Raw genomic sequence first — 15,920 nt, forward strand, 5'->3', positions numbered from 1 at the left:
GCGAATTAGAGATAGATGAGAAAAGAAAGGTAATACAATTTGAGACTACTTATTTGATAAGCTAATTACAATGACCTAATTTGTAAAATTATGTAACACTATAAAATTTCGGCATCCTTTCGTCCTGCATGTGAAACTATCAACAAATACAAGACAAATCAGCAATGTCTCTCTCTATATCTTCCCTCTCTTTTACATTCACTCACACCCTCCTCCCAATTTCTCACTCATTCTCTCTCACACACACCCAGCCGCTCTCGTACACACACACACACACACACACACACACACACACACACACCACTACTTGTACAGTACTGGTACACTACAAGGTCAACGGTACTTGTATTTTAAGTCTGCTGTATTTCAAATCCAAAGTCTGTGACGTCGTAGACCGTTTGGCCTTCGGCTCTCCAAAGAGCAGTTTTGTTTACTATAAAAAATGAATAGTATACGTTATCTACTGTAAATCTAATACAAATTATATATCTTAAAGAACAGATTTGTTTATTACTTCAGTGACGTGTAGGCCTGGTACTCCGTCTAACAGTGACCACACTACTGGGGCGGGATCTACTCACACCTGCTCGGGCCCGGGACTGTACGTACTCAGTCGGTCGTGTACGACGTTCCGAACCCGATCGTTCTCTATACGGAGTCCCGCGTTATTAGTTGACACCACTCTCGGTAAAGTCAACTCTATACAATAACATCTCAATGTTAATATAATCTACAAAATATTGGTGTATATCTCAATATATAAAATAAATTGATGACATATGTTCCAGGATGCTAGGTGGAGTGGTGGGGCGGCACACAAGTCTACGCCGCCGTAACAGCTCCCCGACCCCTCTCCCCCTGCCACCCGGCAGCCCCCGGTACCGCCGTAGGCGTCGTGCTGTCACCACCTCAGACCACAAGTCATGTGCGCTCATACAGACGCGCATCAAGTTGGGCGACATCATGTAAGGCTTCCAGCACGTGCATGGATCTGTTGCCTGATAATCTAAATCCTGAGCTGTTACTTTGTATGTACATCGACAGTGTATACTGTATGTATTATATACATTCAAATACATTGAATCCAGAGCCATTAGTATATTTCAGTATTATATTTGGTGAAAAATATATTTTTGATATATTTTATTTCACTAATTTTCTTCTATATAAAAATTCATTCGGAGATTATCACATTATTTCAGTTTGTTACAACTAATGATAATGATTTCAAAGAATGACACCTTCACATTCTTGGTTCATTGACGTTATCTTTAACTCTTTCACTATCCTCCTATTACAACCACACCACAACTAGTGCATCTAACAAAAAATTAATTTCTTAAGTGAGATTTCTGTATTGATTTCTTGTAATAATAGTTGTATTCTACAAAGTAGTAGTGTTCTACAATAATAATAAATACAAAAGAACATTAACACTTGCCTCATACGCTATATAGACTTAAAACTTCATATATCCAACACATTATTCAATAATAACTAGACATAAATAAGTAATAGATGCACTGTAATACTCACTTATTAATTGTCAAAATGTTGTGTGAAACAAATTTCGCCAACTGTTTGATATTAATGTCAGTATGTAGGTCTATGTATGTATTTTCCACAGTGAAGAATACAATAAATAACTTAAACCATGTAACATATTATATATTCATATAGGCTCCAATACTGTGATGACGTAGTACTATAAAATGCACATTTGCACAACAAAGCAATACTGCACTTTATCCACTAGCATGTCGTCTAGCTCAGTACCGGTCCTGGTTTGTGTGGATGTTATTTATTTCTGACTGGGATTGGTAGATCTACATGGACGTCGGTTTTCAGGATGATTTGATGTTATAATGTTATATTCTCAACGAACTGGAGCTCCGGCGTTAACTACCCGTCGCGTCGGTACTAGTTCTGTGGATAGAGTCTTGTTAAAGATGCTGGCGCCATCTTTGGAAGTAAAAATGATAGAGTTTAGTATTGAACGTTGAGTTTTAGCAGACTATATTGCCAAAACTGTATTTTCTATACTTCAGACATTTTTTGTTAACTATACGGAATCATTGGTTGTCATTATCATGAAGCGTTTAATAAAGTTGAAACTACTAAGTAATGTTGGGAAGGTTTTTCAATAACACTCACAATTCATTCAAATTCGTCCTAATATTACTTGGTACTGGAAGGAAATTACAAGGTTCGAAGAATATAAGGGATACTTTTTGACCAAAGTTTTTCTCAAACCGTGTGTGTGTGTGTGTGTGTGTGTGTGTGTGTGTGTGTACATAGATCGTACCAAACTCTACGATAGCGTGTGAAATTAATTGATTAGAACCAGAAATGCTTCTTCACGTGATAACCTGAAATAAAATTCAGTAGCAATTTTGTTCAATTTTTTGTTTAACAATTTTAACAGTTTTTCACAATATACATAGAAAAAAATGTACTTTACTCATGTCTATTTCCAATTAAAAATTATTATATGGCTCATCCATATAACATTATAAGTGCTTTCACAAAAATTATTACAATCTTGGTATTTCTTCACTAAAGCGTAAAATAATACAAGTGTTACTGAAATAACTGTTAGAGCTATTCATTCTAATATGAAGGAATGTCGCAGATAAACTTTTAAGTCTCATTGGTACTCATGTAAACGGTTTAACTCTCCGATTTGGATCATCAGGAGCCTGGAATATCTTCCAATTGTCATTACTAATTCTCCGGAGCGTTTATTATGCTATCTAAAAAGGATAACAGGTCTATGTTTATGAAGTTTATACAGATTTAATTAATGATCAAATATCTTTTTACAGGTATTTGGTTTTCCGATCAAATGTTAGTTTGGTTATTTAAACACATATGTGATTGAAGTGGTCAAATATAAAATTATTGAATCATAAAAGGTAAGGACTCTGTGGTATAGTGGTATCACACTCACCCGTGAAGTGAGAGATCGGGGTTCGAGTCCCGACGGAGCAAGTACTTTTTGTGATTCAATGTTTATTGAAATAAAATTATACTATTGCCATTTATACAAATTTAATAAATAACACGAAATAAATTCAAGTTGATATGATATAATCACAAATCAATTGCATATGTCCACCATAATTCACACTTAGATATTTTACTGCATATAAAATCTAAAGATTTTTATTTAATTTTAGCATTGTTCAAATTATTGAAAATTATGATGATTGAATAGATTTATTAATAAACATGACAGTTGTTATGATTGGCTTGAGCTGTACTAAAACCCCAACAGTTATGCACAATATCACTTTCTTAATTGGGTTATACAAAATTCGAGAACGATAAAATATAGTTGTAATATGTCATAATTAAGTATAACGGACCTTTACGTTGGAACTACACTTGCCATATGTACAAAATTTCAACACTCACAGAAACTGTTTAATTAACATTTGAATATCTTAAGTGGACAGTTACATGTGCCTAAGTGAGATCAAAGTTTTAACGAAAGTAATTAAAATAAATATATGACTTCGTTTTGTAAAGTGTTTAAGAAAGTCGAGAGGTTTCGTCGTTACTCAAAACATAGCGGATAATCCCGTCTCTTTGATAAAATTCTTTGCAAAGACAGAATTAATTTAGTGCAAAAACAGAACTCAAACGACATTCTGAAATGGAAGGTGGATATGGAAAACACAAATGGACTACTTCTCAAATATGACTGACACAAGTAGACTAATGATAAATAGTCATATGATATATGGGAATAGTAATATTCTTTCAATGATTAGTTTTGCAATATATTGTGTCTTCTCTAAGACCAGATTAGTTTAGATTGTCATAATCAGAATGAATATACATTTTCCTTGATTTGAGTTTGGAATGGAGATTGATTTATGATTTATGAAGACTAATAAATTAGACGGATATTAGTGAAATTTGTGTTTAAAAAAAATTAACAAATTAAAACTCACGTTATTACATATGGTGACTATTGTAATTAATACAAGGTAGGAGTATTTGACATTACGGGGGCTTGCATTGTAAACCTTGAGTCTCTAGCCCACTTCATACCCGAAGTGTCCTGAAGACATATGATAAATTTACAAGTTCCATCATGTTTACCATTAAGAAATATGTAAAAATATTGGCTAAAGTAGAGCCAAATGTCGTAGAGTGACAAGCATCATCCCTAAACTCAGTGTTGCTTGTATAGAAACGAAGTTTCATGCAAAATTTATTGTTCTATGGGTCGTCTAGTTCTCGAGATACCGTGTGGACAGACTGATAAGAATTAAATTATTTCTTCTCCACGATTGATAGGCTTTGTTAAAGCTCAACCAATAATAATATAGAAACAAGATAATGTACTATGATAATATTGAAAGGTTATTTTCTCTGACGGAAATTTAATACTTAAGTAAATCACTATACGATCAAAAGATTATGTTTAATTCAATGTTTAAAAAACGTTTACATTTTCAATATTAATGAAGGCGTAGAGGTCATCATTGAATATGGGACCGTCAAGGATTAATTTTAGATAGTTTTGTTCAAACTAACAGAGATACTATTTAATGAAAACGTTAAAGGCAGAACACTGTACACTGTTTTATAATTTATATTAATGACTTATAAAAGGTAACTTTATATTCATGAATGTTTTCCTTTCCAGACAATACAGAACTGGTGCGCTCTGCGTCCATAAAGAGTCGCTAATTAGTAGAATAAGAATCGAAGCAAAATGCCCAGTGGTTAATCAAAAATCAACTAGAAATCGAAATGATTATCCTTTTTTGTTACGATACGAATAGTTTAAGATTTTTTTTACTTACTTATCATACAAGTAGTAATATTTATATGTATGTGTACACACACACACACACACACACACACACACACACACACACACACACACACACACACACACACACACACACACACACAGATATATATATATATATATATATATATATATATATAATTTGTTTAGATAGCAGTAGCCGAATTTAATTTTAATAAACATTGAATCACAAAAAGTACTTGCTCCAGCAAGTGAGAGATCCGGGTTCGAGTCCCAGCAGTTAAAATTAAATATATATATATATCAATGCTGTTAACTTTTGGAACCTTAGAAATAAACACTGGAATGATACGTACCATCAATATTAAAATTGTTATAGGCCTCCTCCATTCATACTACATCATATGTGCTTCCACCAATATTTCTACCGACTTAGTATTCCTTGACTCTGGACTTAAACGTTTCTGAAATTATTGCAGATATTCATTCAAATATTATGAAATGTTTCAGATAACAAAGCAATGAAATATTTGTAGTAATAAAAATGATTGAACTCTCCGATTTAAGGGCTTTAAAGCATAGCTCATACAAAGTGTTAGTTCTTCTGAAAAAATCGAGCGAAATGAAATAGGTAGGTGATTGGTGATTAGTTGGTCCCAGAGAGGGGGAGAGAGAGAGAGAGAGAGAGAGAGGAGAGAGAGAGAGAGAGAGAGAGAGAGAGAGAGAGAGAGAGAGAGAGAGAGAGAGAGAATGGTTACTACAGGATACAACTGGTTTTGTTTATTTTCTTAATTTGTACGAATTTGACATTTTGCAAATAGATAACAGTAGCACGTAACTGTATTAGTGAATTGGGACTATATATTGCAAACTTATTAAGACCATCAAATCAATCTATTATGACCACTGAACACACAGACCACATTATGCATTATACTTTTACAACTAAGTTTAAAAGATAAAATCTGGCTTACATATCATTTGGATTATTATCAGATCAGATACGTTTAAAGGGAAGGGGGTGTAACGCAGAACTGTTGATGTCAGATTTGCTCGTCTGGATCTGAGTGTGGGAAGTGATGGTTTTGCTGAAACAAAGGAAATTGAGGGAGCCGATAAGATTGATCTCCTACTTCGGCAGAGAGAGTTTCCCATGAATACATAAACACGACACCAGAATGGATGTGTAGAAGATGGTTCTCTTTTTAAAATAGTGCTGCCCACCCGATGGAAAAAGATGTAGTTATCTGAGTACGACCTTAATACGTTGTGTCCGAGTTTTTCATATTCAAAAAATAGTAGCAGCAGTAAAATATTGATTGGTTCACTAATCAATAAGCCAAGATTATAAATGTATTGATTGTTCAATACTAAAACCAAAATCTACTTAGTTTGAAATGGTCTAAGGAACTAATAAAATAGTTTAGATAAGAATAGCAGGTTGCCGATTGTTGTCAACGATATGAGAAAACATTACCTATCTCTAGCGCTCGTTCTCAGAGACGTTTTTTATTTCATCGGACACTCCATGCTCCGGTTTCCCCCTCAGTCCTCGAACTAAACTCACCTCGTGTATTTCTACGTCAGTATATATCATTATATCTCAGAATTATTTTTACTTTAAAATATTTTCCTCTAAGAAACGTTCTAACCTTACTGTGGAAGGTAAAACATTATGACAAATATTTAAAACATAATTCCTTAGCGGTAATAACTTTGTTTGCACAACCAAACGATAAAACGTGTTTAAAAATGTTGGTTTTAAAAATAATACTTAAAATTAAATTTAATGTTAGCTTTTTTGTTCAGCCCATATAGAACGCAAAATACACGGAGCGATATTAATATACGCTTATTTACTATACATTGCTTTATTATATTCTTATTAGATTAGTTTTATATTTTGCAATGTAAGAAAATTTAAAACTATTTAGAACACTTAGGTTCAAATTAAGTTACCTTGTTACATAATTTTAGATAAGCTTAAATTTAATGCTAATAAAGCCGTGAATTCTACAATGATAATGAGACGTTCACAGATAAAACATGATCTCTCGTACTATGTTGACAGATTTATATCCATAAAAATTCGGTTGCATAACAACTGATAATGAAATCGACAACCCCAAAATCCTAACAATAATAAGTATTATAATATCATATCATGAAGATGAAAAGTCCATTTTCGTTCAACATGTAGATATTGTAATGTAGCACAACGATGCATTGTCTATAACGATTATTACGAGTATTATAGAACTGATAAAGTCAGCTGTAATATAAGTTTCTCATATTGTAAGAATGTAATAAGCAAAATAACTGTTTATTATAATAAAAGTTTGAAACTAACTTTTATTTTAGTTTCAAATTGCAACGTTTTATACACATATAGTGGCGGATTTAACTGTCTTGAGCCCATAGGCTGGTTTAAAAGTTTTGTGAAAATCTTTCACCAAAATGTAACAAAAACAATACGTTAGATAAAGGTATTTTTCCCAACTTTACCAAATGCCAAAAGCCAACTTTGATGCAATCGTAAGGTTGATTGGGCCCAAAATCTCAAAATCAGGCACGTTGCCATGATGTGATTCCTCCAGAAATCAAACTGTTGATTCCTGTTGTTTCAAAAACTATTATCGAAGAGCTTGTCCTTTTACATCCATATTGTACTTTGATCCCAAATGTAAGGGAGATTCTTATAATCATCAATAAATCTTTAACTGGCCGTTTTGCTCTGTGATTACTCACTCATGACGTGGTTAGCAAAAAAAAAAAACTTCTAAAAAGTCTGGAAGTTTAAACTTTTTAAAATTATTTGTTATTTGATAATAGTAGACTGCTGTGAAAGGTAAACTTGATGGCAAACACACATGACGCACGAGATGAACAGATAATTTCTTAACAGGTTTTGATTCTTTTTCACTACAGGTTTCAACACAATTCGAACTTGCTACTTGAAAGATGCAAACAATAGCGCATGCGGTACATGCCCTACACTTACATCATAACGCATTCAACATAACACGTGCAAAAAGGGTAGACATAGCATTAGATATTCATTCGTTTATTATTGTTTCTACTAACCTTCAACACTGAATAACTTTATTTCTAAATTATCATAGGACTTAATATCGAAGACAAAAGTCATAATGTACTCGTAAGTATTGAATGTGTTAGTATCATTAATGTCGATTTTAGTTCTTAATTTAAAATTTTTAATAACAGTATATATATTATTAAATTTGTGTACTATGCCTATATTCTTCTATATTTTTAAAACGGTTTGGAATCTAAACTCACTACAAAGTTATATATACATTGTATATCGGGGCAAAATAGCAAACTCTAATTTGGTATCGAAAATATTTAATAATACGAACCAGAAATGCTCCTAAAAGCGCAAAACCTAAAATAAAGTTTACTCGTAATTTTTACCAACCTATTTACCACGAAAAATAAAATTTGTTACCTAATGATGATATTACTAATAAAATTTCAAAAATATCATAGGACACTTCGTATTACATCATAAATGCTTTCACTCAAAAATCTAAAAACTTCGACTTTGGAGTTCCTCCACATTGGTTCCAGAATTACTGAAGGAGCAATTTAATCGAATACACAGAATGTTGCATAGAAACTGCAGGCGAAGCTGCTAATTACTTTAATAATCAATTAATCATAAAATACAAATCATTACTTGATAGCAAAGTAATTAATATAATTTTGACACATGAACCTTTCTTGCTTTCTTTCACGAAAATTCCCTAATAATATCATCAAAGTTGATGGCTGATAGCATTTCTGAACTGCATTGAAATTAGTCAGGCTTTAAAATCTGGCACCTGTGATCGAATTACGAAGGTAGTTTTTAACTCTTTTTAAATACTGATAATGGAACTTGTTGATATCATGGATAAACAATTCTTAAAAACATATCAACAATGTTACATCAATGTTAGGGAAAAGAGTTGTCAGTTGTCGTTACCTAATGGTTATAAAGGATTCACTAGGCAAATGATGCTCTTTTACGTATAGATTACGTGGCTCAACAATACCTTGAAGTTCTTCTCCAAGATCTAAGACAAGGTCAGTGGGTCGTACCAAAACGAAAATCTATCCCGAATTTTTCATTTGTCAAAGCAATAGTTTGTATAAGGCACCAACATTTTTATTGTACGGGAAATACATTTTTAATATGTTTTCTATTTCATTAGAAATGGGGAATTCCACTAGCCGCATGCAGCAAGTATAAAAGACTGTCAAAAAATGCAGTCCTGTGATGAAGCAATCATGTCTTGTTTTACGTCGAGTTTTGTGATACGTGCTGCATTATAACCTGATTCGTCACGAACAGTTTTTCGCTCTTTCGTCATTTTAGAGTCTACATCATATGCAGCAGCCTTAATTTTGCACAGCTCTGCTGTTTATCTCATAATGATCAAAACCTTTCTCGTAAGCCTTATACATATTCTTTGAAGGATCTATATCAATAACTCTAAGGCCACTTAGTGTTTTGGTTAGTTTTGTTTGCTGCAAGTGTTCCAGTATGTTATGCCAAAACACAATTAGTAAAGCTATTTCTATTCTTCAAAGAATGTTCAAAGTCCTTTCATGTGGGTTTTCAGAGGATTCCTTATGAAACTCATTGCAATGAAGCATTAATGATCTTGATGACTGCCATTTGGTAGCCAATTTTGTTATATGCATTTTGTGTGCCCATCTAAGGCAATATTTTTTTTCTTGATCTTGCTGTTTATCATAGTCTCGATCACTGACCATCTCGAGGTTGATGCACTAAAATAAACATTCAACTATTGCATAAACATAAACAGTTTAGTTGCGTGAAGGCAGTAGTTAGCTCTTTGCTTGCTCACCAGATTCAAAAAGTGTGCCGAAAACGAAAGATATATGCCATGAGTTACGAGTTATGAGTTACGAGTTATGAGTTACGATTTGTGCTTGCAATCAGGAATACGCCCCTGACATATTTGAGGCGTTGCCAAACTATTGGCCCGTATCTTCAATAGAACTGTCCAGTGATGAAAGTGTTTTCAAGACCAAATATGTCATTTCAGCGCCAGTATGGCTTATCCTTAAGAGCACAAAGACATTTCCACATCACATCCAGGACTTAAGACATAGCGAAGAATAACGTTAAATGGTCCTGATGAGATATTTCGGTAGTTTAAATAACACTTCTTGAATAGCGTTTGTATTCTTTTAACTCCTCGACATTTAAAGTTGCACATTACTCATTGTTTCAAAATCTCATTAGCTGTCCTGACAAATAACTTGCCTTTCCCTGACCAGGATTGCCATGATGTTGTATATAGTTGTCTTAAAAATCAAAAACCTCGTTTTCAGAGCCTCAAAAGTTTAATTCACGAGCACCAAGAAACTTAATTGCGTGAACAACTCTAGCTTTAACATTGTAATATTAGTCTAATTTGCGTATTCGTAAATATTGTTGGTGAAGAGCAGAATTGATTTTGCCAAGTAGTTTGTTTCTCATAACGCTAGACTGTGGGTTAATCCTACACTCAGAACTTTACTCATGTTGCGAAAATCTCTAAGTATTTTCCAAGCGTTATAACCTTGAATACATTAATTTTCAGAAGTACCTGTATGGAAGAGCATGCTCGTGACGCAATAAAAACAACCCTAAGTACATTAAGCACTCTCTTTTTCTAATTGTCCATTTTGTAAATGTGTAAATAGCATAGTTTCTTTAGCATACCTGGTCTAATCTGAATAAATATACTGAGATTGGGTGTGGCTTATTTTTACAATATTATCTTTTAGATCGTTAGTTAAATGCCTCTAAAAATGTGGATACATAAATTAAAATCAGGGTTTTATTCTCTACTTCTACTAAATTTTAGCAGTATTGAGTATCCTATCTGAATCAGAAACAGTTTCAGTAACGGCAGTAAATATAGTTCCGAAATTCGAGTCGACAGGTTGTGATCATTCACCTCAAAATGGGAGGTTCTCGCTCCTCTCTGTGTAGATCAGCGTGTTATGCACAAAACACAACTCTTTATGAAGCCATTTCAGTTACAGTTATAATTCATAACTAATTCAAGATTTTCATAATAAATGTCTTGGTACGTCCTAATTTTCTTATCAGTTCTAGAATGCTATTTAGTGTTTAGAGGTAGTTTTGTAGAACTTCCTTTCATGATATGTCATATAATGGAACTTAATGAAAGCAAAAACATGTCCTTTATGCTTTTTCGGTTTGAATTTCGCGGTAACTATAATTTTGACGGAGATTTGGACACAACCGCAATGTTTGTGCAAATATTATTTGCATAAAGCAGTTTTCCGTCTTGAGGTGAGTCAATAAGCAAATTACTGGTGACCGATGTGGCCTTATTCGTGGAACTAATGGAGAACAAAGTATTATTTACAAGAAGAGGTGGGTAAGACGCTTCAATGTTCGATGGACATTTTTGAACTGAGAGAAAGTTTTTGGTAATACTTTATAAAATACTTTTTCTGTATATTGCAAGCAATATATATATATACATATACATATCTTAATCTTTATCTCAACATTTTGGCCAAACTGTGCCTCTCTTGGATTTCCTGATAGCAGTTATGTTCATGCTCGATCTAGAATCCCTTGACGTGAGACTGTGCAAAACAGTGAAATAATGAAATGATGTTGTTGCATCAAATATAGTAATTCTGTGAGTAACACGTATTCACCGGCTATATATGGTACCGGTTAGAGTGAGCCATAGTTTATATTTAAGTTTAAAACTGCACCACTTATTTCATATAACGCTTATTCCTTATAACCTATTTTGCTCTAGTAACTTAAATAAACGAATATGGATATAAGAGATGTTTCTTTCACAAGAAAAATGTAAGTATCTTTACTACACGTAAATGTGTTTTTTCTCGATGGAGAAGAAGAAAATATTCATATAACGATACCTACATATAAGCCACGTGTCACGCGTTAAGTGATATTGGAGCAGATGCGCGCGCAGTTTGATAACGTTGTGGATAGTGCTGCTTGCAGCGGCCAAACCGATAACCACATGCAAACCGTTCCAATTACAGTACAGTACTGTTGTTTCCATGAAGTCAATGTTTTAATGCTATGCTCGTCATCCCAATTTAAATGTGCAGAAAATGCTAATTTTCTGGATGAATAGAAAGATACTATACAAAAAAACATGTTAAGAAGAATACACATTCGTCATGTGATATGATATGTGATATTGGAAATGTGGGGCAGATGCGCGCGCAATTGATAACGTTGTGGTGAGTGCTGCTCGAGTTGGCCAAACTGTGAACTACATGTAGGTATTTCTACTGAGAGTATCATAGTAGTTTCTTTTTTTGAATTCAATTTGTTTCAGACTTGTATTTTTAACTAACAATATATTTATTCTACCCATATATAAGCTATTGGTACAATGGTAGTTTGAGTAGGTTCCTTAAAAATAATTTAAAATATGCTGTTAAAGATGGTTGTATATGATTGGAAATTGAAATATTTTGCATGATTTTGATATAACGTATTGAAAGTAAGTAGTATCTTTATAGTTACATTATTATTTGGTAATTAAATAATTAGTGAACACTAGTATTATTTATTATTTATATTTAGTATTATTTATAACCAAGTATTAAAAAACGTAACACACATTAATGTTCGTTATTAAAGATTTTGTGTGCCTTTTTATGTGAAGACAACTTGAAGCATTAGTAAATGCGAGGTAGCGCTCCACACACAGAACAAGAACACATATCAATACACAATGATCGTTTGTTGTATTGCGTTAAATCTAACTGTTTAATTCTTTCCTAAGACGTTAGCAAACGAGCGTTAATGAGTTTTTCGTAATACTTTATAAAATACTTTTTCTGTATATTGCAAGCAATATATATACATATACATATCTTAATCAGATTAAATCATTATAATTTTACTGTTGAAGAATCCATGTTTTGTTGTTTTTTTCACTCCTTGTACAATTATGTCATGGTTAGAAAAACTATGGTGTATGTACAAAGTTACGATTCTTGATTTTTCACGTCAAGTTAACACTGCTTTCTTTAATTTTCTAATTTAGATCATAAACTATTGTAGAAAACATGTTTTATGGTCTTGATTTACAAAAAGTACGAAAATAAGTTTTGATAGGTCAGTAAGTCAAGTCTTTTACCAACATGTAAAACATTTACAAGTCAATACTATTCACTGGAAGATTTTTCTTACTGGAAAGAGAGAAAGAATGTCCTGCTTAATAATTGGTCCCACGCTAAAAAAAGTTTGTAACATATTAGCCTACGTACAAATAAATAACTAAATAAAAATAATTCAAGGAACATTATACTATGAACTAAAAATAGCTTTAGAAGTTAAATATAATGAAAAATTATACGAAATGTTTCTTTTTAAATAGATTTTAATTAAAAGGATTTGTATCTGAAAAGAGGCCATACGCAGTCACTCATACATGATAGTATCCGTTCCCGATATGCGGATATATACGAACCGGGTCCATTCTCCGCTCTGTATACAACTTCTTTAATCCAGCCATAAACCGGACTTTAACCGAAGGATATGATAGAGATATGGGGAATTCCACTAGTCGCATGCAGCAACTATAAAAGACTGTCAAAAACCGCAGTCCTGTGATGAAGCATTCACAAAATATATGAGGCAGAGCAAGTTCTTTTTGGATTTTCATGAGGAATGAATTTTTAATAATTTTACAAACCTATTTTAGAAGTTCCGAGTTTATATTTACAAATTTTTACAAATGTCCGATTTATGTACAGATGTTTATAAATCGCTTATCTTTAAGTTTTAAAATTGTAGCTGCTTTGTAGTGCAAACAAAAACACAAACATATACTGTATACATTTATGTTTTTAGTGTTCAGAAACGTTTGCTTTAGGATAGTTATTTTACTTTGTTGTGTTAATGTGTTAGTGTACTTATTTTATAGTTTTACTGGAAATGTGATATAGGAGTGAGTTTCTGGGTAACGTGGAAAGATTTAATACTGTTAACCCTAGAATTGTGGAGAAAGCTGATAACTGCGGTAAAGGCAACTGAGCTAATTATTGAAGTAATTGTAACGTTAGTTTACACGATATCACGATATTATTGGTACTACTTGAGGAGATTCTAATCCCTATATTTCGTTATACATTTGTGTTTGGGAACGCAATGTTATGACCGTAATAATTTTTTTAAACTTATTTTGAAATCCACGTATGAATCAAGACGGTGGAACGCACAAAATATGCCATTATATTAAATTATTATCATATTACAATTAGTTTATATTATATATTAAGCACATATTACATATATTTCTTCATAAAATTATGGTCAAATATAATAACAGATCAAAAATATGTGTATAGTAACTAAAATACTTATAGTTGTTTTTATTTTTCTGCCAAAACTTGATCGTGTAACATTGTGTATAAACTCTTCGTATGTATTTATTTTTTGCCCGATACTAATCAGAATAATATGTACTTCTTCATAACATTAGATGAATGTTGAATTTTTGTAAACATTCGTTTATAACGTATTTTTATGTTACAAATTATAACGTTTTTGGACATTTACATATTTTGTTATCACTCGGTTATTTTTTGAAGTATTTATTTTTGCATTTTCTTTTAACTCTTGTGGTGTAAATATGAAGTTAGTATTGAATAATACTGTAAAAAAGAAAATGTTATACAACATTTAACATATATACAGTCATTTTTTACAAAACTTTTGCAGTTTTATGGTAAAAATGTGTTTTATGTGTTGTGTTTATAAAATATATAATTTGTAATTTGGGGTAAAGTAATATTATATCTAATAGTGTACTATTTTTGATAATTTTGATATATTATAATGAACAGACAATGTTTATTTGAATTTTATAACCATTGTTACAAATAAAATATAATGTACAGTTGTAAATAATTAAATTTACACTCGCTTGAGAATTTATAAATGAAAATGTCTAAAAATGCAAATTTATTTCTATTGAATATACTATATGGGATTTCTAATTTTTGGTACAATTCTATACAGTTTTGCTGTTTTGGATTGTGCTAAAAATCTTGTTTTACTCCTTATTAGTGCTCATAATAAAAAATTTTATCAAAAACTTTATGCCGCTCTCCACTTTTTCTGAAAAAGTAAATCTAAAAGGAAAATATCTCAAATAAAGGATTTATTTCCACAAAATAATTATATATATATAAAATAATATCATTAATTTCATTTTAGTAATTCCTAATGGGTTTTTAACATAATACCTGCAAACTGTCTGAAATAATGACACCAATTTATGAATTTTGCCTGCCCACAACACTAGGGCTAAATAAAGATGGTTCTAGTAGTAAAAAACGCCGTTTAAGTAAATTTAAAGCATTAAAGCACATGAAGATCCAAACAATAGGTGTTACTTTGAACTCCACCTAAAGTTCAATGGTTTTAATTTGATACGGCCTATTTCATTTTCCCCTCTTAGTCATATTTTATTCCTTTAACTTCCGCAGAACTGTAATGTAGAGAAAATTATCTACTTTATAAATACATGAAAACTTCTTAGAAAGCTTCAGAAATTCCCACCAAATGTAACCTACAACTGTTTGGAAATAACTATTTTTTTTTTTTAACTCAATGCATTGTTGAGAATACAGGAATAATACTTTGCCCCACCACGCACGATGAAAACATTCTAACGGTCTTTGCTGAAAAAAGGTCTCGCTATCTCTATATTAGGCATTAGGCATTCATAGACTTCCCCAAAATCCCTTATTTGGCCAGCCTCGTGGTCGTAACACCGTACATTGACTGCCTACATCGCCTTGGCAGATTGAAGCCTTCACCAAAATTATTATATAACATCTGGTTCATTAATATTTTAAGCCTTGTAACGATATTTCTTAGACATGCGGTTCATAATAATGTTTTAGGTAAAGTTAACCATTTGTGTAATAAATGATATTCGATATCTAATATTAAGCTACGTTAAAAATGTTTATTTGCCATATTTAAATAGACAAAAGTAGCAACTTTAAAAAACCATTTCACAGAAAAACATTAGTTTTCCGACAGTGAAAGTTATAATTTGTCGTATAA

General features: G+C 32.1%; 1 protein-coding gene across 7 annotated transcripts in view; it reads left to right on the forward strand.

Annotated features, from left to right (window-relative positions):
- Positions 1-15,920, forward strand: part of LOC124360498 (voltage-dependent calcium channel type A subunit alpha-1) — a 344,248-nt gene that overhangs the window by 108,131 nt on the left and 220,197 nt on the right. For all 7 annotated transcript variants that reach the window (XM_046814185.1, XM_046814181.1, XM_046814184.1 and 4 more), the window contains exon 3: positions 789-965. In XM_046814185.1, coding sequence (XP_046670141.1) covers positions 790-965 — 176 coding nt within the window. In that variant the 5' untranslated portion in view covers position 789. The remainder of the gene's footprint in view (positions 1-788; positions 966-15,920) is intronic.

The sequence above is a fragment of the Homalodisca vitripennis genome, chromosome 4 (assembly GCF_021130785.1).
Source record: "Homalodisca vitripennis isolate AUS2020 chromosome 4, UT_GWSS_2.1, whole genome shotgun sequence".
NCBI classification, from domain to species: Eukaryota; Metazoa; Arthropoda; class Insecta; order Hemiptera; family Cicadellidae; genus Homalodisca; species Homalodisca vitripennis.